This window comes from Callithrix jacchus, chromosome 1, assembly GCF_049354715.1.
Source record: "Callithrix jacchus isolate 240 chromosome 1, calJac240_pri, whole genome shotgun sequence".
Lineage (NCBI taxonomy): Eukaryota > Metazoa > Chordata > Mammalia > Primates > Cebidae > Callithrix > Callithrix jacchus.
The window spans coordinates 200,190,381-200,207,025 of NC_133502.1; the positions used below are offsets into that span (position 1 = coordinate 200,190,381).

Below are 16,645 nucleotides of genomic sequence, written 5' to 3' on the forward strand. Positions count from 1 at the left end.
CGCCACTTTAGCAAGAAAGCAAATGCCCACATCCTGTCATTACTGAGCAAATCACACGGTTGTTGACGTGCTTGGGACACTAGCAATTGCTTTTTGTGCTGCTATTTGGCCAGGCACTGTTATTATAAACCACTTAAAAAGGCTATAACAACATCATTCAAGCATTCCTGAAGGAGAGAGGCTAGTGCTGAAAAGCACGTCCTCAAATCAATACCTTTGGAGTGGATATTGGACATGATGAGACACCATGAAGAAGACCGAACCACCTTCATGACAGGTGGTGCTGTTAATTTAGAAGACTGCCTGCGGGTACAGATAATGCTGCAAAGATACAAAGCAGGATCAAAAGCAAAAATGTGGTCAGATGGTTGTGCAGATTTATGAGCTATGTGAGTGCATTTCATCTCCTCGTGTTCTTGGAACACAAAGTTTTGAATCATATGAAATTTACAGTAGGCATCCTTCTTGTAAAATATGACATTCGAATTAGGGAGGTTGGCCAGGCGTGGTGCTCACTCCTGTGATCCCAGCACTTTGGGAGGCTGAAGTGGGCGGATCACCTGAGGTCAGGAGTTTGAGATCAGCCTGGACAACATGGTGAAACCCCGTCTCTACTAAAAATACAAAAATTACCCAGGCATGGTGACACACACCCATAATACCAGCTACTCAGGAAGCTGAGTCAGGAGAAGCACTTGAACCTGGGAAGTGGAGGTTGCAGCGCGCCCAGATTGAGCCACAGCACTCCAGCCTGGGCGACAGAGTGAGACTCCACTTGCCATGGTCTCCCAAAGCACTGTGATTACAGGTGTAAGCCACTGCCTGGCCTGTAAATGGCACGTTTAATAGCAGCATAATATTCCATCACATCTGTTTTTATTCTTGGCCCTTCCTGACCTCCGTTCTGAGAGTCAAACCCACATACCTAGCTGGACGTCCTCCCAGGAACATTAAATTTGGCATTTTGGGCCAAATTAGTCAAGTGCCTAGCACCTGGTAAGCCCATACTAATGAATTATTACCAATCATGAGTGTCACTTTTTAGTCCCTGCTAACTGATCCACCTCCATTTGCTACTCCTCATTGCGTTCCCAGTATCACTTATTTTCTGTTAGCTGCCTTGGCCCTGGGTTAATGGCCTGATTTGTTGTCCTTGTGGGGATCCCAGAAAAACCCAACACAGCTCTCCCACCTGCAGGGAGGAACTGAAGCAACAATAATGAAGACACTCCCATGCCAAGCCCATTCTGCCCTAAACAATCAGTTTTGGTGGGGAGAATTTGCTAGCAGAAGGCAGGACGTAAAGTTCTCACAGCAGCCTCACTGGGTGTGCCATCAAACCATTCGAGACCTGGCCAGTGCTTCCTGGCACTGCAGGGGTCTGTGCAGAAAAGGTAGATTTATACCATTAATAATTCCGTTACAGTAACAATGTCTGCTGAGTGCTCTAGAACTCTAATTCATATTTCCTGAGGCTTTAGTAGGCAGAATTTGGAAGCAGGGCACCACAGTGCTAACCAGCAGGCTTTGGGTGGGACAGACCTTGGTTTGAGTCCTAAGATTGCCTTTCACTCTCTGTTATAGCCAGTGAGTGGCTCTATCGTATCTCTCAGTATCTTCACCTGTGCATTGGAGGGGGCGTAGGGGTGACCCTAACGCCAGCTAACATTTATGAAGTGCTTATTGCTCAGTTAAAATACAGTAGACCAGGCACAGTGGCTCACACCTGTAACCCCAGCACTTTGGGAGGCCATGGCGTGCAGATCACCTGAGGTCAGGAGTTTGAGGCCAGCCTGACCAACGTGATGAAACCTTGTCTCCACCAAAAATACAAAAATTAGCTGGGTGCGGTGGCGGGTGCCTGTAATCCCAGCTACTTGGGAGGCTGAGGCAGGAGAATCACTTGAACCCAGGAGGTGGAGGTTGCAGTGAGTTGAGACCGCACCATTGCACTCCAGCCAAGGAAATAAGAGTGAAACTGTCTCAAAAAAAAACAAAAAAACACAGTAAATTGTCTCTATTTGACTACTAAGAGCTATTTTAAAATAGAATTTGTTAGCTATCTAAGCACAGAAAGGTGTAATTCTCCTGTTATAACCCTTGATGACACTAAATAAATAATACATGAATATGGTTCAAAAATGGGCATCAGAGTATGAAATGAAGAATGCTTTCATTTTCCACCCAAATACTGCCGTTTCATAGGATGCCAGGCTCGGTTCTAAAGCCTTATGTTTATTGAATGTGCTGAAATTCAACAACCTCACAAGGTAGGTACAACCATTAATGATAATAATTCCAGGCCTGGCATAGTGGCTCACGCCTATAATCCCAGCACTCTGGGAAGCCGAGGTGGGCCGATCACCTGAGGTCCAGAGTTCGAGACCAGCCTGACCAACATGGAGAAACACCGTCTCTTCTAAAAATACAAAATTACCCGGGCGTGGTGGCGCATGCCATCTAATCCCAGCTACTTGGGAGGCTGAGGCAGGAGAATCGCTTGAACCTGGGAGACGGTTGCGAAGAGCCAAGATCGCGCCACTGCACTCCAGCCTGGACGACAAGAGCGAAACTCCGTCTCAAAATAATAATAATCATCATCATTCTAAAGGGAAGCAGAGGGATCTGGCGGAAAAGTGCCAGCAACCTAACAGGCCTCCACAAGTGTCTTGAAAGTTTGAGAAGCGTAGAGATCGGTATATGTTGATTAACTGCCGAACAAGAATACGGGTGTCCGAAACGCGATCCCCTGGAGCGCCACAATCGAAGCCTACTTGAACCGAAAGAGAGTCCCTCCCTGAGCCAAGGAAGGACCCAATTCCCGGGCCCGGATCCAGCCCCTACGCGGTTTCCCAGGAAAGGCGCGCGGAGGTCCGCTGCCTCAACCAGTCTTGCTAGAGTAGGCACAAAAACGTTCCGAGTGACTGCCACTGTAGCCACTCAACGCCTAGCCAGGCCTGCTTTTGCAGTTAGACTGAAACTTTCCATTGGTAGAGTCACCTCGACGGAGGCGGGACGGAGCGGGGAAATCCTGCCTACCTTTGCCTTCTCAGCCAATCGCAGCGTCCAGGCGGCAGCCTCCAGTTTATCTGCGCTGCGCATAGTGGTCTCGGAGACCTGAGGGCGGGGCCGGGAGCAAGCCCCGGGCGGTGGGGAGGGTACGCTTCCCGCGGGCGCGCGGAGTGACGACAGTGACAGCCACGCGCGCGCGTACGCGCCGGACTGCCGCGCGGCCCCGCAACCCCAGTCAGCCACTAAGAGGAGCGCGGAGTCTGGGCCGCTGCGGTCTAGGGTTCCAGTCCCGAGGCGTTCCCGGCATCTTCGGCCCCAATCCCGGAGTGCCAGGTCGCGCCTGCACGGACGATCTCAGCTCCCTTGCCCTCCCTGCCGCCGTCTGGGCCCGCCCCCCAACTCCCCTTTCCGCCCGGGCAGGGTCCTCGCGGCCCATGCTGGCCGCTGGGGACCCACGCAGCCCAGACCGTTCCCGGGCCGGCCAGCCGGCCACCATGGTGGCCCTGAGGCCTGTGCAGCAACTCCAGGGGGGCTAAAAGGCTCAGAGTGCAGGCCTTGGGACGCGAGGGTCCCGGGCTTGAGCCCCGCGCCATGGCCGGGGCCATCGCTTCCCGCATGAGCTTCAGCTCTCTCAAGAGGAAGCAACCCAAGACGTTCACCGTGCGGATCGTCACTATGGACGCCGAGATGGAGTTCAATTGCGAGGTAACCGGCCGGCAGTCCCGACTGCCGCGGTGACAGTCGAGGTGGAAGCTCGAGAGGTTCTGTTTATATCATCTTATGGGTGTAGCTGGAGACGGGCAGAACCGGAAGGGGCCAACTAGGCCCAAAACCTCGTGTTAAAGATGATTGCTGCTTTTTTTCATAGGGCTTTTGGGTTTTAGCATTTCCTGAAGGTTATTTTCATTCATTGTTATTGGAAGAAGCTGGATGCTTCTGTGATAGCAAATTCTGGATTTCAGTGTGAGGTTTGTTAGGCTTACGCTTACACGCTTGAAAGTTTATCACTTTATTATGTAATATTGTTATGTTCCCAGGTATTAAAAGTTGCCTCTCGTTTATTGGAAAGCCTACACTTGTTTCCCTTTTCCAAAGCTTACATATTCTGGAAAAAAAACCCTTTGAGGAAGAAGATAATATACTTACTTTCCACGTAGTTTCCAACATGATGATAACAGCTATCAACTGTTCAGTATTTTCAAAGTGCCAGACATTTGCACATTTAATTCTCAGATCAACACATTTACCCAGTAAATGGCAAGGTGGGGTTTTGAACCAAGCTCACAGCCAGTACAGTACTGCTTCTCAAGTAATTCAAGTTCTTGCTACTAAAAGTGTGGTTTGTGGACCAACAGGGTTGGCATGCTTTTTCTGTACAGGACCACATAGTAAATATTTTCAACTTTGTAGGCTAGAGAATCTCTGTTGGAGCTATTCAACTCTTCAACTCTACAATTGTTACACAAAAGCAGCCTTAGATAAGATCAGCTTCTAGCATGACAGTTTAAGGAACCAATTTGTCTGTAAAACTGATGAAAAATCTTTTTTATTTTATTTTGTTTTGAGACAGAGTCTCACTGTCACCCAGGCTGGCGTGCAGTAGCGTCATCACAGCTGACTGCAACCTCAGCCAACCTCCCTGGCTCAATCAGTCTTCCTGCCTCAGCCTCAGCCTCCTGTGCCACCACACCTGGTTAATTTTTTTTTTTTTTTCCCCGAGAGGGAGTTTTGCCCTGTCACCCAGTCTGGAGTGCAATGGTGCGATCTCAACCTCCACCTCCCAGGTTCAAGCGATTCTCCTGCCTCAGCCTCCCGAGTAGCTGGGATTACAGGTGTGTGCCACCACTCTGGGCTAATTTTTGTATTTTTAGTAGAGATGGGGTTTCGCTATGTAGGCCAAGCTGGTCTCGAACTCCTGACCTCGTGATCTGCCCAACAGGGCCTTCTAAAGTGATGGGATTATGGGCGTGAGCCAACACATCCAGCCTCATCTAGCTAATTTTTGTGTTTTTTTTTGTAGAGAGAGTTTTGCCATGTTGCCCAGGCTGATCTTGAACTCCTGTGCTGAAGCCATCTACCTACCCTGGCCTCCCAAAGTGGTGGGATTACAGACGGGAGCCACCAGGTCTGACCCAAAAATTCTTTTTAAAAATCAATTATTTAAACCCTCTGGCAATGGTCCTGAGGGCAAACAACAAATGAAGAAACATCTATTTTAAAAAATCTACAAATTCATTAAGAAAGATGAGAGGCTATGGTATGAACTAAGATCATCCCTCCTCACCCACTCCTAGCTTAGTGAGCAGAGCTTCTACTCCAGTCCGCTGCAAACTAACACAGGGCACGGCTCACTCAGTTCCCAATCAGATGCTTTCTTCTCAGGAAAAGCAGGATATCAGCATTTCTCATCCTATCCAGAGCTACTTGTTGCTGAGGTTAAAACCTGAGTGAGTGCGACTGAAAGTTGGAGCTCCCTTCTTCCACCTAGTCCCTACTTGTGGAACAGGACTGACCTTGGGCATGGCACACTGAAATTACTGGGGCCCCAGTTGCTCATGCCCTAGTTCTGGCAAGCTAAGACCTCAGGTTATTTATTTATATATTTATTTTTTGAGACAGAATCTCGCTCTGTTGGTCAGGCTGGAGGGCAATGGCATGATCTTGGCTCACTGCAATCTCTACTTCCTGAGCTTCCCGAGTAGTAGTAGTGAGGATTATAGGCGCGTGCCACCATGCCTGGCTAATTTTTGTATTTTTAGTAGAGATAGGGTTTCACCATGTTGGCCAGGTTAGTCTCGAACTCCTGACCTCAGGTGATCCGTCCACCTCAGCCTCCCAAAGTGCTGGGATTACAGGCATGAGCCACCACTCCCAGCGGAGACCTCAGGTTATTGCAGTCCCCTGCCTCCTTCCACCAGGTGCTCAGTTCCCAGAGTGAGTGTATCTCTCAGAGAGAAGCTTTCCACAGTCCTTCCACTCAGCTCCAGAGCCTTGGCTCCCAGATTTTGCCTGAGGAGAGAAGCAGGCCTTAAAACAGATAGCTTCTAATCTCTTTCGAATGGAAGTGACTTCATTTGCAACACAGTGTGGAGAAATTCATGCCTAAGGGCAATCTGGAGATGGGAAGGTTTTGGTAAGAGGCAATTGGGAGATCTGTAGTCTTAGAGATGCAGCCTAGACTGCAGGGCTCCTGGTTTGCTGGGAAGAACTGGGAAATAAGACAGCTGGGAGAAGCCCTTGCAAGATCAGAAGGATCAAATATTGACCACAGGCCAGGCGTGGTGGCTCAAGCCTGTAATCCCAGCACTTTGGGGAATCCAAGACTGGCAGATCATGTGAGGTCAGGAGTTTGAGACCAGCCTGGCCAACATGGTGAAACCCCGTCTCTACTAGAAATACAAAAACTAGTTGGGCATGGTGGCGTATGCCTGTAATCCTAGCTACTTCTGAGGCTGAGGCAGGCATGTGAACCCGGGAGGTGGAAGTTACAGTGAGCTGAGATGATGCCACTGTACTCCAGCCTGGGTGACAGAGTGAAACTCTGTCCTGTCACAAAAAAAAAAACAAAACACTGACCACAGACCTCTAAGGTGACAGATGTCCCACCTGCTCTGGTTCCATCATTATACATTGCATATTCATGCATCAAAATACCACGGGTGCCCCCAACATATGTACAACTAATATGAATCAATAAAAAACAATTTGAAAAGTAAAGTATGTGGCAGAGGTAGAAAAAAACACTTTCCTCCAAACAGCCACAGTTTGATTGTATAGGTTTATAGAGCAAGAGCAAGTTATGCTTCAGTGCATTGTTGAAAATAATAGAACAATAAGCCACAATTAGTGGAACTTCATAGCTGGGTGTGGTCAAGGAGAGAAAAGAAGAGAACCCTACCAAAACCGCTGTCATCCCAGGGTGAGTATGGGCATACCCAAAGTTGCACCTCCCTGAGGAGTGATATCATAGGCCTTAACACTCTTCAGGGGAAATAGATTTCACTCAAATAATCCAGCCAGGCACTAAACAAATAAATAACAATTAGCCCTGGAGAAGGGTACCAGTCCCCAGACTTGCTACAGTATATTATCTAAAATGTCCAGTTTCCAACAAAAAATTGTGAGACATACAAAGAAACAGGAAAATATAACACATACACTGGGAAAAAGCTGGCAACAGAAATTGCCTGTGAGACAAGGGACCAGATTTAATCAAAAAAGATTTCAAACTAGCCATTATATATGTATATATTCACAGGTATTAAAGGAAAGTATGATGACAAAGAAGTAAAGGAAGGTATAATATTGTTGAATCAATTAAAGAATATTGGCCGGGCCTGGTGGCTCATGCCTATAATCCCACCACTTTGGAAGGCCGAGGTGGGTGGATCATGAGGTCAAGAGATTGAGACCATCCTGGTCAACAAGGTGAAACCCGGTCTCTACTAAAAATACAAAAATTAGCTGGGCATGGTGGTGCGCGCCTGTAGTCCCAGCTACTCAGGAGGCTGAGGCAGGAGAATTGCTTGAACTCAGGAGGCGGAGGTTGCGGTGAGCCAAGATCGTGTCATTGCACTCCAGCCTGGGTAACAACAGCGAAACTCCGTCTCAAAAATAAAAAATAAAGAATATCAATAAAGATATAGGAATTATAAAAAATGAATCAAATGAAAATTCTGGAGTTGAAAGTACAATAACAAATTTTAAAATTCACTAGAGGGCCGGGCGCGGTGGCTCACGCCTGTAATCCCAGCACTTGGGGAGGCCGAGGCGGGCAGATCACAAGGTCAAGAGATTGAGACCATCCTGGCCAATATGGTGAAACCCCGTGTCTACTCAAAATACAAAAATTAGCCGGGTGTGGTGGCACGTGCCTGTAGTCCCAGCTACTCAGGAGGCTGAGGCGGAAGAATCGCTTGAACCCGCGAGGCGGAGGTTTTAGTGAGCCGAGATTGCGCCACTGCATTCCAGCCTGGCGACAGAGCGAGACTCTGTCCCGCCCCAAAAAAAAAAAAAAAAAAAAATTCACTAGAAGGACTCAATAATAGATTTGAACCGAGTAAAGAAAGAATTAGTGAATTTGAAAATAGATTGATAGGGTGGGCACGGTGGCTCACGCCTAATTATATAAGTCAAGAATTAGAGCCTAGTTTGACCAACATGGTGAAACCCCATCTCTACTAAAAATACAAAAATTAGCCAGGCAAGGTGGCATGCGCCTGTAATCCCAGCACTTTGGGAGGCCAGGAAGGCAGATCACGAGGTCAGGAGATCCAGACCATCCTCATTAACACCGTGAAACCCCGTCCCTACTGAAAAATACAAAAAATTAGCTGGGCGTGGTAGCGTGCGCCTGTAGTCCCAGTTACTCAGGAGAATCGCTTGAACCTGGGAGGCAGAGGTTCCAGTGAGACAAGACCATGCCAGTGTACTCCAGCCTGGGTGACAGATCGAGACTCCGTCTCAAAAAAAGAAAAGAGTCTGAATGCATATTTTTCTCTTTCTCTTAACTGAAACAATTGTATAAAATAGCATGTATATAATGTTCCGGGGCCGGGCGCGGTGGCTCACGCCTGTAATCCCAGCACTTTGGGAGGCAGAGGTGGGCGATCACAAGGTCAGGAATTCGAGATCAGTTTGACCAACATGGCGAAACCCCGTCTCTACTAAAAATACAGAAATTAGCCGGGTTAGGTGGCATGCGCCTGTAATCCCAGCATCCCGGGAGGCCAGATTATCCTGGCTAACACCGTGAAACCCAGTCTCTACTAAAATATACAAAAAATTAGCTGAGCGTGGTAGCGCGCGCCGGTAGTCCCAGCTACTCAGGAGAATCGCTGGAATCTGGGAGGAGGTTCCAGTGAGAAGAGACCACGCCACTGCCCTGCAGCCTGGGCGACAGAGCGACACCCCGTCTCAAAAAAAAAAAAAAAAAGTATGAATGCATATTTTTCTCATCTTAACTGATTTAAGAAACAATTATATAAAATTGCCGGGCGCGGTGGTGCGTGCCTGCAGTCCCAGCTACTCCGGAGGCTGAGGTGGGAGGATCGCTTGAGCCCAGGAATTCTGGGTTGTAGTGCGCTATGCGTATCGGGTGTCCGCACTAAGTTCGGCATCAATATGGTGACCTCCTGGGAGCAGGGGACCACCAGGTTTCCTAAGGAGGGGTGAGCCGGCCCAGATCGGAAACAGCAAGTCAAAACTCCGGTGTTGATTTGTAGTCGGATTGTGCCTGTGAATAGCCACCGCACTCCAGCCTGGGCAACATAGCGAAACCCGGTCTCAAAAAAAATAATAATAAATATTAAAAAAAGAAAAACAATTGTATAAAATGGCACGTATATAATGTTCCGGGGCCGGGCGCGGTGGCTTACACCTGTAATCCCAGCACTTTGGGAGGCTGAGGCGGGCGGATCACAAGGTCAGGAATTTGAAATCAGTTTGACCAACATGGTGGAACCCCGTCTCTACTAAAAATACAGAAATTAGCTGGGTTAGATGGCATGCGCCTTTAATCCCAGCATCCCGGGAGGCCAGACGGGCGAATCACGAGGTCAGGAGATCCAGACCATCCTGGCTAACACCGTGAAACCCAGTCTCTACCAAAATGTACAAAAAAATTAACTGCGCGTGGTAGCGTGCGCCTGTAGCCCCAGCTACTCGGGAGGCTGAGGTGGGAGGATCGCTTGAGCCCAGGAATTCTGGGTTGCAGTGCGCTATGCCTATCGGGTGTCCGCACCAAGTTCAGCATCAGTATGGTGACCTCCCGGGAGTGGGGGACCACCAGGTTGCCTAAGGAGGGGTGAACCGGACCAGGTCTGAAATGGAGCAGGTCAAAACTCCGGTGCTGATCAGTAGTAGGATCCTGCCTGTGAATATCCACTGCATGCCAGCCTGGGTAACATAGCGAGACCCCATCTCTAAAATTAAATAAATAAATAAAAATTTAAAAAAGAAAAAAAAGAAACAATTGTATAAAATAGCATGTATATAATGTTCTGTGGCCGGGCGCGGTGGCTCACGCCTGTAATCCCAGCACTTTGGGAGGCTGAGGCGGGTGGATCACAAGATCAGGAATTCGAGATCAGTTTGACCAACATGGCGAAACCCGTCTCTACTAAAAATACAGAAATTAGCCGGGTTAGGTGGCATGCGCCTGTAATCCCAGCATCCCGGGAGGCCAGACGGGCAGATCACGAGGTCAGGAGATCCAGACCATCCTGGCTAACACCGTGAAGCCCCGTCTCTACTAAAATATACAAAAAATTAGCTAGGCATAGTAGCGCGCGCCCGTAGTCCCAGCTGCTCGGGAGAATCGCTGGAATCTGGGAGGAGGTTCCAGTGAGAACAGACCACTCCACTGCACTGCAGCCTGGGCGACAGAGCGACACCCCGTCTCAAAAAAAAAAAAAAGTATGAATGCATATTTTTCTCATCTTAACTAATTTAAGAAACAATTGTATAAAATTGCCGGGCGCGATGGTGCGTGCCTGCAGTCCCAGCTACTCCGGAGGCTGAGGTGGGAGGATCGCTTTAGCCCAGGAATTCTGGGTTGTAGTGCGCTATGCGTATCGGGTGTCCGCACTAAGTTCGGCATCAATATGGTGACCTCCTGGGAGCAGGGGACCACCAGGTTTCCTAAGGAGGGGTGAGCCGGCCCAGATCGGAAACAGCAAGTCAAAACTCCGGTGTTGATCGGTAGTAGGATGGTGCCTGTGAATATCCACTGCACTCCAGCCTGGGCAACATAGCGAGACCTGGTCTCTAAAATAAATAAATAAATAAAAATTAGGGAAAAAAAAGGAAAGAAAGAAACAATTGCAGGGCTCAGTGGCTCATGCCTGTAATCCCAGCACTTTGGGAGGCTGAGGCAGGCGGATCACAAGGTCAGGAATTCGAGATCAGTTTGACCAACATAGTGAAACCCCGTCTCTACTAAAAATACAAAAATTGGCCGGGCGCGGGTGGCTCACGCCTGTATTCCCAGCACTTTGGGAGGCCAAAGAGGATGGATCACCTGAGGTCAGGAGTTCGAGACCATCCTGACCAACATGGTAAAATCCTTGTCTCTTAAAAAAAAAAATACAAAAATTAGCTGAGCGAGATGGCATGCGACTGTAATCCCCGCTACTCAGGAGGCTGAGGCGGGAGAATCACTTGAATCTGAGAGGTGGAGATTGCCATGAGTGGAGATCACCCCACTGCACACCAACCTGGGTGACAGGGCGAGACCTTCTCCAAAAAAAAAAAAATAATGTTCTGTTAGGCTTATAAAAAATATGAAGTCTGTGTAATACATTTGCCAATAACAGCACAAAGGAGCTTGGTGGGAGCAAAGCTCTATGGGCTGAAGAAATGGCTACAGATCGTAAAATAATAACTATAACAATGTTTTTTGGGTATGTAAGTTTAATAGATAGATCTGTAATGGATGTATGTATAACAATAAGGCCATGAAAAAGGGGGAAAAGGAATTGAGTTATATAGGCGTAACTCCTATATAACTATGTATCACTGGAATTAAGCTAATATAAACTGGAAGCTAATTCTTTTTTTTTTTTTTTTTTTTGAGACGGAGTTTCGCTCTTGTTACCCAGGCTGGAGTGCAATGGTGCGATCTGGGCTCACCGCAACCTCCGCCTCCTGGGTTCAGGCAATTCTCCTGCCTCAGCCTCCTGAGTAGCTGGGATTGCAGGCACATGCTACCATGCCCAGCTAATTTTTTGTATTTTTAGTAGAGACGGGGTTTCACCATGTTGACCTGGATGGTCTCCATCTCTTTCTTGACCTCTTGATCCACCTGCCTCGGCCTCCCAAAGTGCTGGGATTACAGGTGTGAGCCACCACTCCTGGCCCTTTTTTTTTTTTTTTTGAGACAAAGTCTTGCTCTGTCACCCAGGCTGGAGTGCAGTGGCATGATGTCAGTTCACTGCAACCTCCACCGCCTTGGGTTCAAGCAGTTCCCCTGTCTCAGCATTCTGAGTAGCTGGGACTACAGGCATGCACCACCACACCCAGCTAGTTTTTGTTTTTTTTTTTTGAAATGGAGTCTTGCTCTGTCTCCCAGGCTCTAGTGCAGTGGCACAATATCGGCTCACTGTAACCTCTACCTCCCAGGTTCAAGCAATTCTCCTGCCTCGGCCTCTTGAGTAGCTGGAACTACAGGAGCATGCCACCATGCTTGGGCTAAATTGTGTATTTTTAGTAGAGATGGGGTTTCACTGTATTGGTCAGACTGGTCTTGAACTCCTTACCTCATGATCTGCCTACCTCAGCCTCCCAAAGTGCTGATGTTACAGGTGTGAGCCACTGAGCCCGGCCTAATTTTTGTATTTTTTAGTAGAGACGGGGTTTCACCATGTTGGCCAGGCTGGTCTTGAACTCCTGACCTTAGGTGATCTGCCCGCCTCAACCTCCCAAAGTGAGGAGATTACAGGTGTCAACCACCTTGCCCAGCCAATCTGAAGCTGATTCTGATATATTGAGATTATATAATAAATCCCAGAGCAACCAATTAAAAAACAAAAGCCTGAAAATTTAAATGTTTCATTAGAAACATTTAAATTTCTTTAATAATTATTTCACTAGTTTTTCAGAAAACATTCACTTAAATTAGAAAAAATCATTTACTTAAATTAGGAAAAAGTAGTAAAGGAGGAATAGAGAAATAAAAAAGTTGTGAAATAGGCCGGGCTGGGTGGCTTCTGCCTCTAATCCCAGCACTTTGGGAGGCCAAGGTGGGCGGATCACCTGAGGTCAGGAGTTTGAGACCAGCCTGGCCAACACGGCGAAACCCTGTCTCTACTAAAAATACAAAAATTAGCCTGGTCTGGTGGCACATGCCTGTAATACCAGCTACTCAGGAGGCTGAGGCAGAAGAATCACTTGAACCCAAGAGGCAGATGTTGCAGTGAGCTGAGATTGCGCCACTGCACTCCAACCTGGGTGACAGAGCGAGACTCTGTTCCCCCCTCACCAAAAAAAAAAAAAAAGATGTGAAACATATACCAAAAAAGAGTAAAATGGCAGTTGAATGCTAAGTAATTAGATAACTTCAATGAAATGGACAAACTCCTAGAAAGACATAAGGCGCCAAAATTGGCCCAAGAAGAGACACCATTTGAATAGACCTATAACAAGTGAAGATACTAAATTAGTAATTGAGGGGACTGGTGGGGTAACTTGCTAGTTGGCATTGGGCTGCAAGATTGGCCTGTCTACCCTCAACAGTGACCTGGCCAACGTAGGGGTCAACTGCCTCCAGATGCTAGACACTGGGGCCAAGTATCTGCACCTGGATGTAATGGATGGGCATGCACATGATGGTGTCCAAGCCAGAACAGTGGGTAAAGCCAATGGCTATAGCAGGAGCCAATCAGTACACCTTTCATCTCAAGGCTACTGAGAACCCAAGGGCTTTGATTAAAGACATTTGGGAAAATGGGATGAAGGTTGTTCTTGCCATCAAACCAGGAACCTCAGTTATGACAGTGGAGCCAGGCCTTCGTTATGACAGTGGAACCAGGGCTTGGAGGGCATAAATTCACGGAAGATATGATGCCAAAAATTCATTGGTTGAGGACCCAGTTCCCGTCTTTGGATATTGAGGTCGCTGTGGAGTAGATCCTGACACTGGCCGTTATTAGTGTCCAGAGGAGCTAACATGATTGTGTCTGGCAGTGCTATTATGAGTGAAGACCCTAGATCTGTGGTCAACCTGTTAAAAAATGTATGGTCAGAAGCTGCTTAGAAACATTCTTTTTGTTTGTTTGTTTTTGTTTTGAGACGGAGTTTCACTGTTGTTACCCAGGCTGGAGTGCAATGGCACGATCTCGGCTCACTGCAACCTCCGCCTCCAGGCTTCAAGCAATTCTCCTGCCTCAGCCTCCCGAGTAGCTGGGATTACAGGCACACGCCACCGTGCCCAGCTAATTTTTTGTAATTTTAAGTAGAGACGGGGTTTCACCATGTTGACCAGGTTGGTCTCGATCTGCCGACCTCGTGATCCACCCGCCTCGGCCTCCCAAAGTGCTGGGATTACAGGCTTGAGCCACCGCGCCCGGCCAGGATGGTCTCTATTTCTTGACCTCGTGATCCACCCGCCTCAGCCTCCCAAAGTGCTGGGATTATAGGCATGAGCCACCGTGCCCGGCCAGAAACATTCTTTTGATCCATGAAACCATAAGAAGCCCAGTTCATGAAATCTCCTTTTTACTGGGAAACGGGAATGTTGACTACCACATCGTAATGCAATTGAAGCCATTCTGCTTTTTTGAGCAGTTATTCATTCCAGCAATTATAGTGGATTGTGTAGAATATTCTAAGAGGTTAGAAATGGGTGTATATAACTATATTTTTAGTGATACAATTTAATGATTAGTGAGTGAGATACTGTTTTTATTGAGAGCCTTGATTTTTATAAAGAGTAAAAATATGGCTGCATAAGGTTACAAACAGAAGAGTATCTTAATGCCTAAGGAGGGCCTATTAGCTACAGTATAAAAAAAATTATTTTCTGTATTTCTGAAAAGAATTTTGTTTTTCATCTGTTTTCCAAAAGCAAAGGAAGTCTTTTTTTCTATTTTATGTTATGTGTGATTTGTTTATATGCTTGGTAATATGAGCCAAATGGAATGTAAAAAATATAAGTTTGGGGCCGGGCACAGTGGCTCAAGCCTGTAATCCCAGCACTTTGGCAGGCCGAGGTGGGCGGATCACCAGGTCAAGAGATCGAGCCCATCCTGGCCAACATGGTGAAACCTCGTCTCTACTAAAAATACAAAAATTAGCTGGGTGTGGTGGTGTGTGCCTGTAGTCCCAGCTACTTGGGAGGCTGAGGTGGAAGAATCACTTGTACCCGGGAGGTGGAGGTTGCAGTGAGCCTAGATTGTGCCACTGCACTTCAGCCTGGCGCCTGGCAACAGAGCGAGACTCTGTCTCAAAAAAAAAAAAAAAAAAAGTATGTATATATGTGTATAAAAGTTTGGGTGGGATTGTGTACCATTAAAAAATGAATAAATAAATAAGTAATTGGCCGGGCGCGGTGGCTCACGCCTGTAATCCCAGCACTTTGGGAGGCCGAGGTGGGCGGATCACAAGGTCAAGAGATTGAGACCAATCTGGCCAACACGGTGAAATCCTGTCTCTACTAAAAATACAAAAAAATTAGCCAGGTGTGGTAGCACGCGCCTGTGGCCCCAGCTCCTCAGGAGGCTGAGGCGGAAGAATAGCTTGAACCCAGGAGGCAGAGGTTGCAGTGAGCCGAGATTGTGCCACTGCACTCCAGCCTGGTGACAGAGCAAGACTCGTCTCAAAAAAAAAAAAAAAGGTAATTGAGAGAGAGAGAGAGAGAGAGAGAGAGAGAGAGACACACACACACACACGCACACACCTGGGCACAGTGGCCTGTAACCTCAGCACTTTGGATGGTCAAGGTAGAAGGATTCTTTGAGGCCAGGAGTTTGGGACCAACCTGGGCAACATAGCGAGACCCCAACTCTAAAATATACATATATATAACATTAACTGGGCCTGGTGTGAGCCTGGAGTCCCAGCTACTCAGGAGGTTGAGGTGTGAGGATCACTTGAGTACAGGTTGAGGAGGCAGTGAGCTGTGATTGTGCCACAATGCTTCAGTTAGGGTGATAGAGTGAGACCCTGTCTCTTAAAAAAAGAAAAAAGCAAAGCAAAGCCCAGGCTGTACCTACTAGAGGCCCTGATAGCTTCATCACTGAATTCTACCAAATATTTAAATAAAAATTAGGCCGGGCGCAGTGGCTCAAACCTGTAATCCCAGCACTTTGGGATGCCGAGGCGGGCGGATCACCAGGTCAAGAGATCGAGACCATCCTGGTCAACATGGTGAAACCCCAACTCTACTAAAAATACAAAAAATTAGCTGGGCATGGTGGTGCATGCCTGTAGTCCCAGCTACTCGGGAGGCTGAGGCAGGAGAATTTCCTGAACCCAGGAGGCGGAAGTTGCGGTGAGCGGAGATCACGCCATTGCACTCCAGCCTGGGTAACAAGAGCGAAATTCGATCTCAAAAAAAAAAATTCAATAAACTAAGAAGAGAAGAGGATTTCCTCAACCTAATAAACAGCAGCTGTGAAAAACTCACAGCTAACTTCGTACTTAATAACAAAAGACTGAGGCTAGGCATGGTGGCTCATGCCTATAATCCTAGCACTTTGGGAGGCCACTGAAAATACAAAAAAAAAAATTAGCTAAGTGTGGTGGTGCACGCCCAAGTAGTCGTAGCTACTTGGGAGGCAAAGGTGGAAGGATTGCTTGAACCTGGGAGGTGGAGGTTGCAGTGAGCCGAGATTGTACCACTGCACATTCCAGCCTAAGAGACAGCAAGACTCTGTCTCAAAAAAGAAAAAACGTGAAAGACTGTATGCTTATCCTTAAGATTAGGAATAAGACAAATAAGTCTATTTTAACTACTTCTATTCAATATTGTGCTGGATGGTCTAGTCAGGGCAATTAGGGAAGAAAATGCAATAAAAGACATCTATATTGGAAGGGAACAAGTAAGATCATCTTTGTTTGTAGATGATATGATCTTGCATATAGACCCAGACAAATCCAGTAAAAAAGTATTAGAACTAATAAGTTATTAGTTTAG

At 47.3% G+C, this 16,645-nt stretch overlaps 1 protein-coding gene and 1 pseudogene across 16 annotated transcripts in view; both read left to right on the forward strand.

Moving 5' to 3' along the window:
* Nucleotides 1–3,245: 3,245 nt before the first annotated feature.
* NF2 (NF2, moesin-ezrin-radixin like (MERLIN) tumor suppressor) overlaps nucleotides 3,246–16,645 on the forward strand; it is a 100,996-nt gene continuing 87,596 nt past the window's right edge. For 12 of the 16 annotated variants that reach the window (XM_078337746.1, XM_078337725.1, XM_078337716.1 and 9 more), the window contains exon 1: nucleotides 3,246–3,717. Coding sequence is in view for 9 of the 16 variants with exons in the window: in XM_035268845.3 (XP_035124736.1) it covers nucleotides 3,604–3,717 (114 nt within the window). In the remaining 7 variants the exon portion in view is untranslated. Of the gene's footprint in view, nucleotides 3,718–4,737; nucleotides 4,845–5,032; nucleotides 5,138–16,645 lie in introns of those variants that run through there. The other 4 variants (XM_078337757.1, XM_078337736.1, XM_078337720.1 and 1 more) reach the window with 2 other exon arrangements.
* LOC118147841 (ribulose-phosphate 3-epimerase-like) lies at nucleotides 9,839–13,899 on the forward strand (annotated as a pseudogene).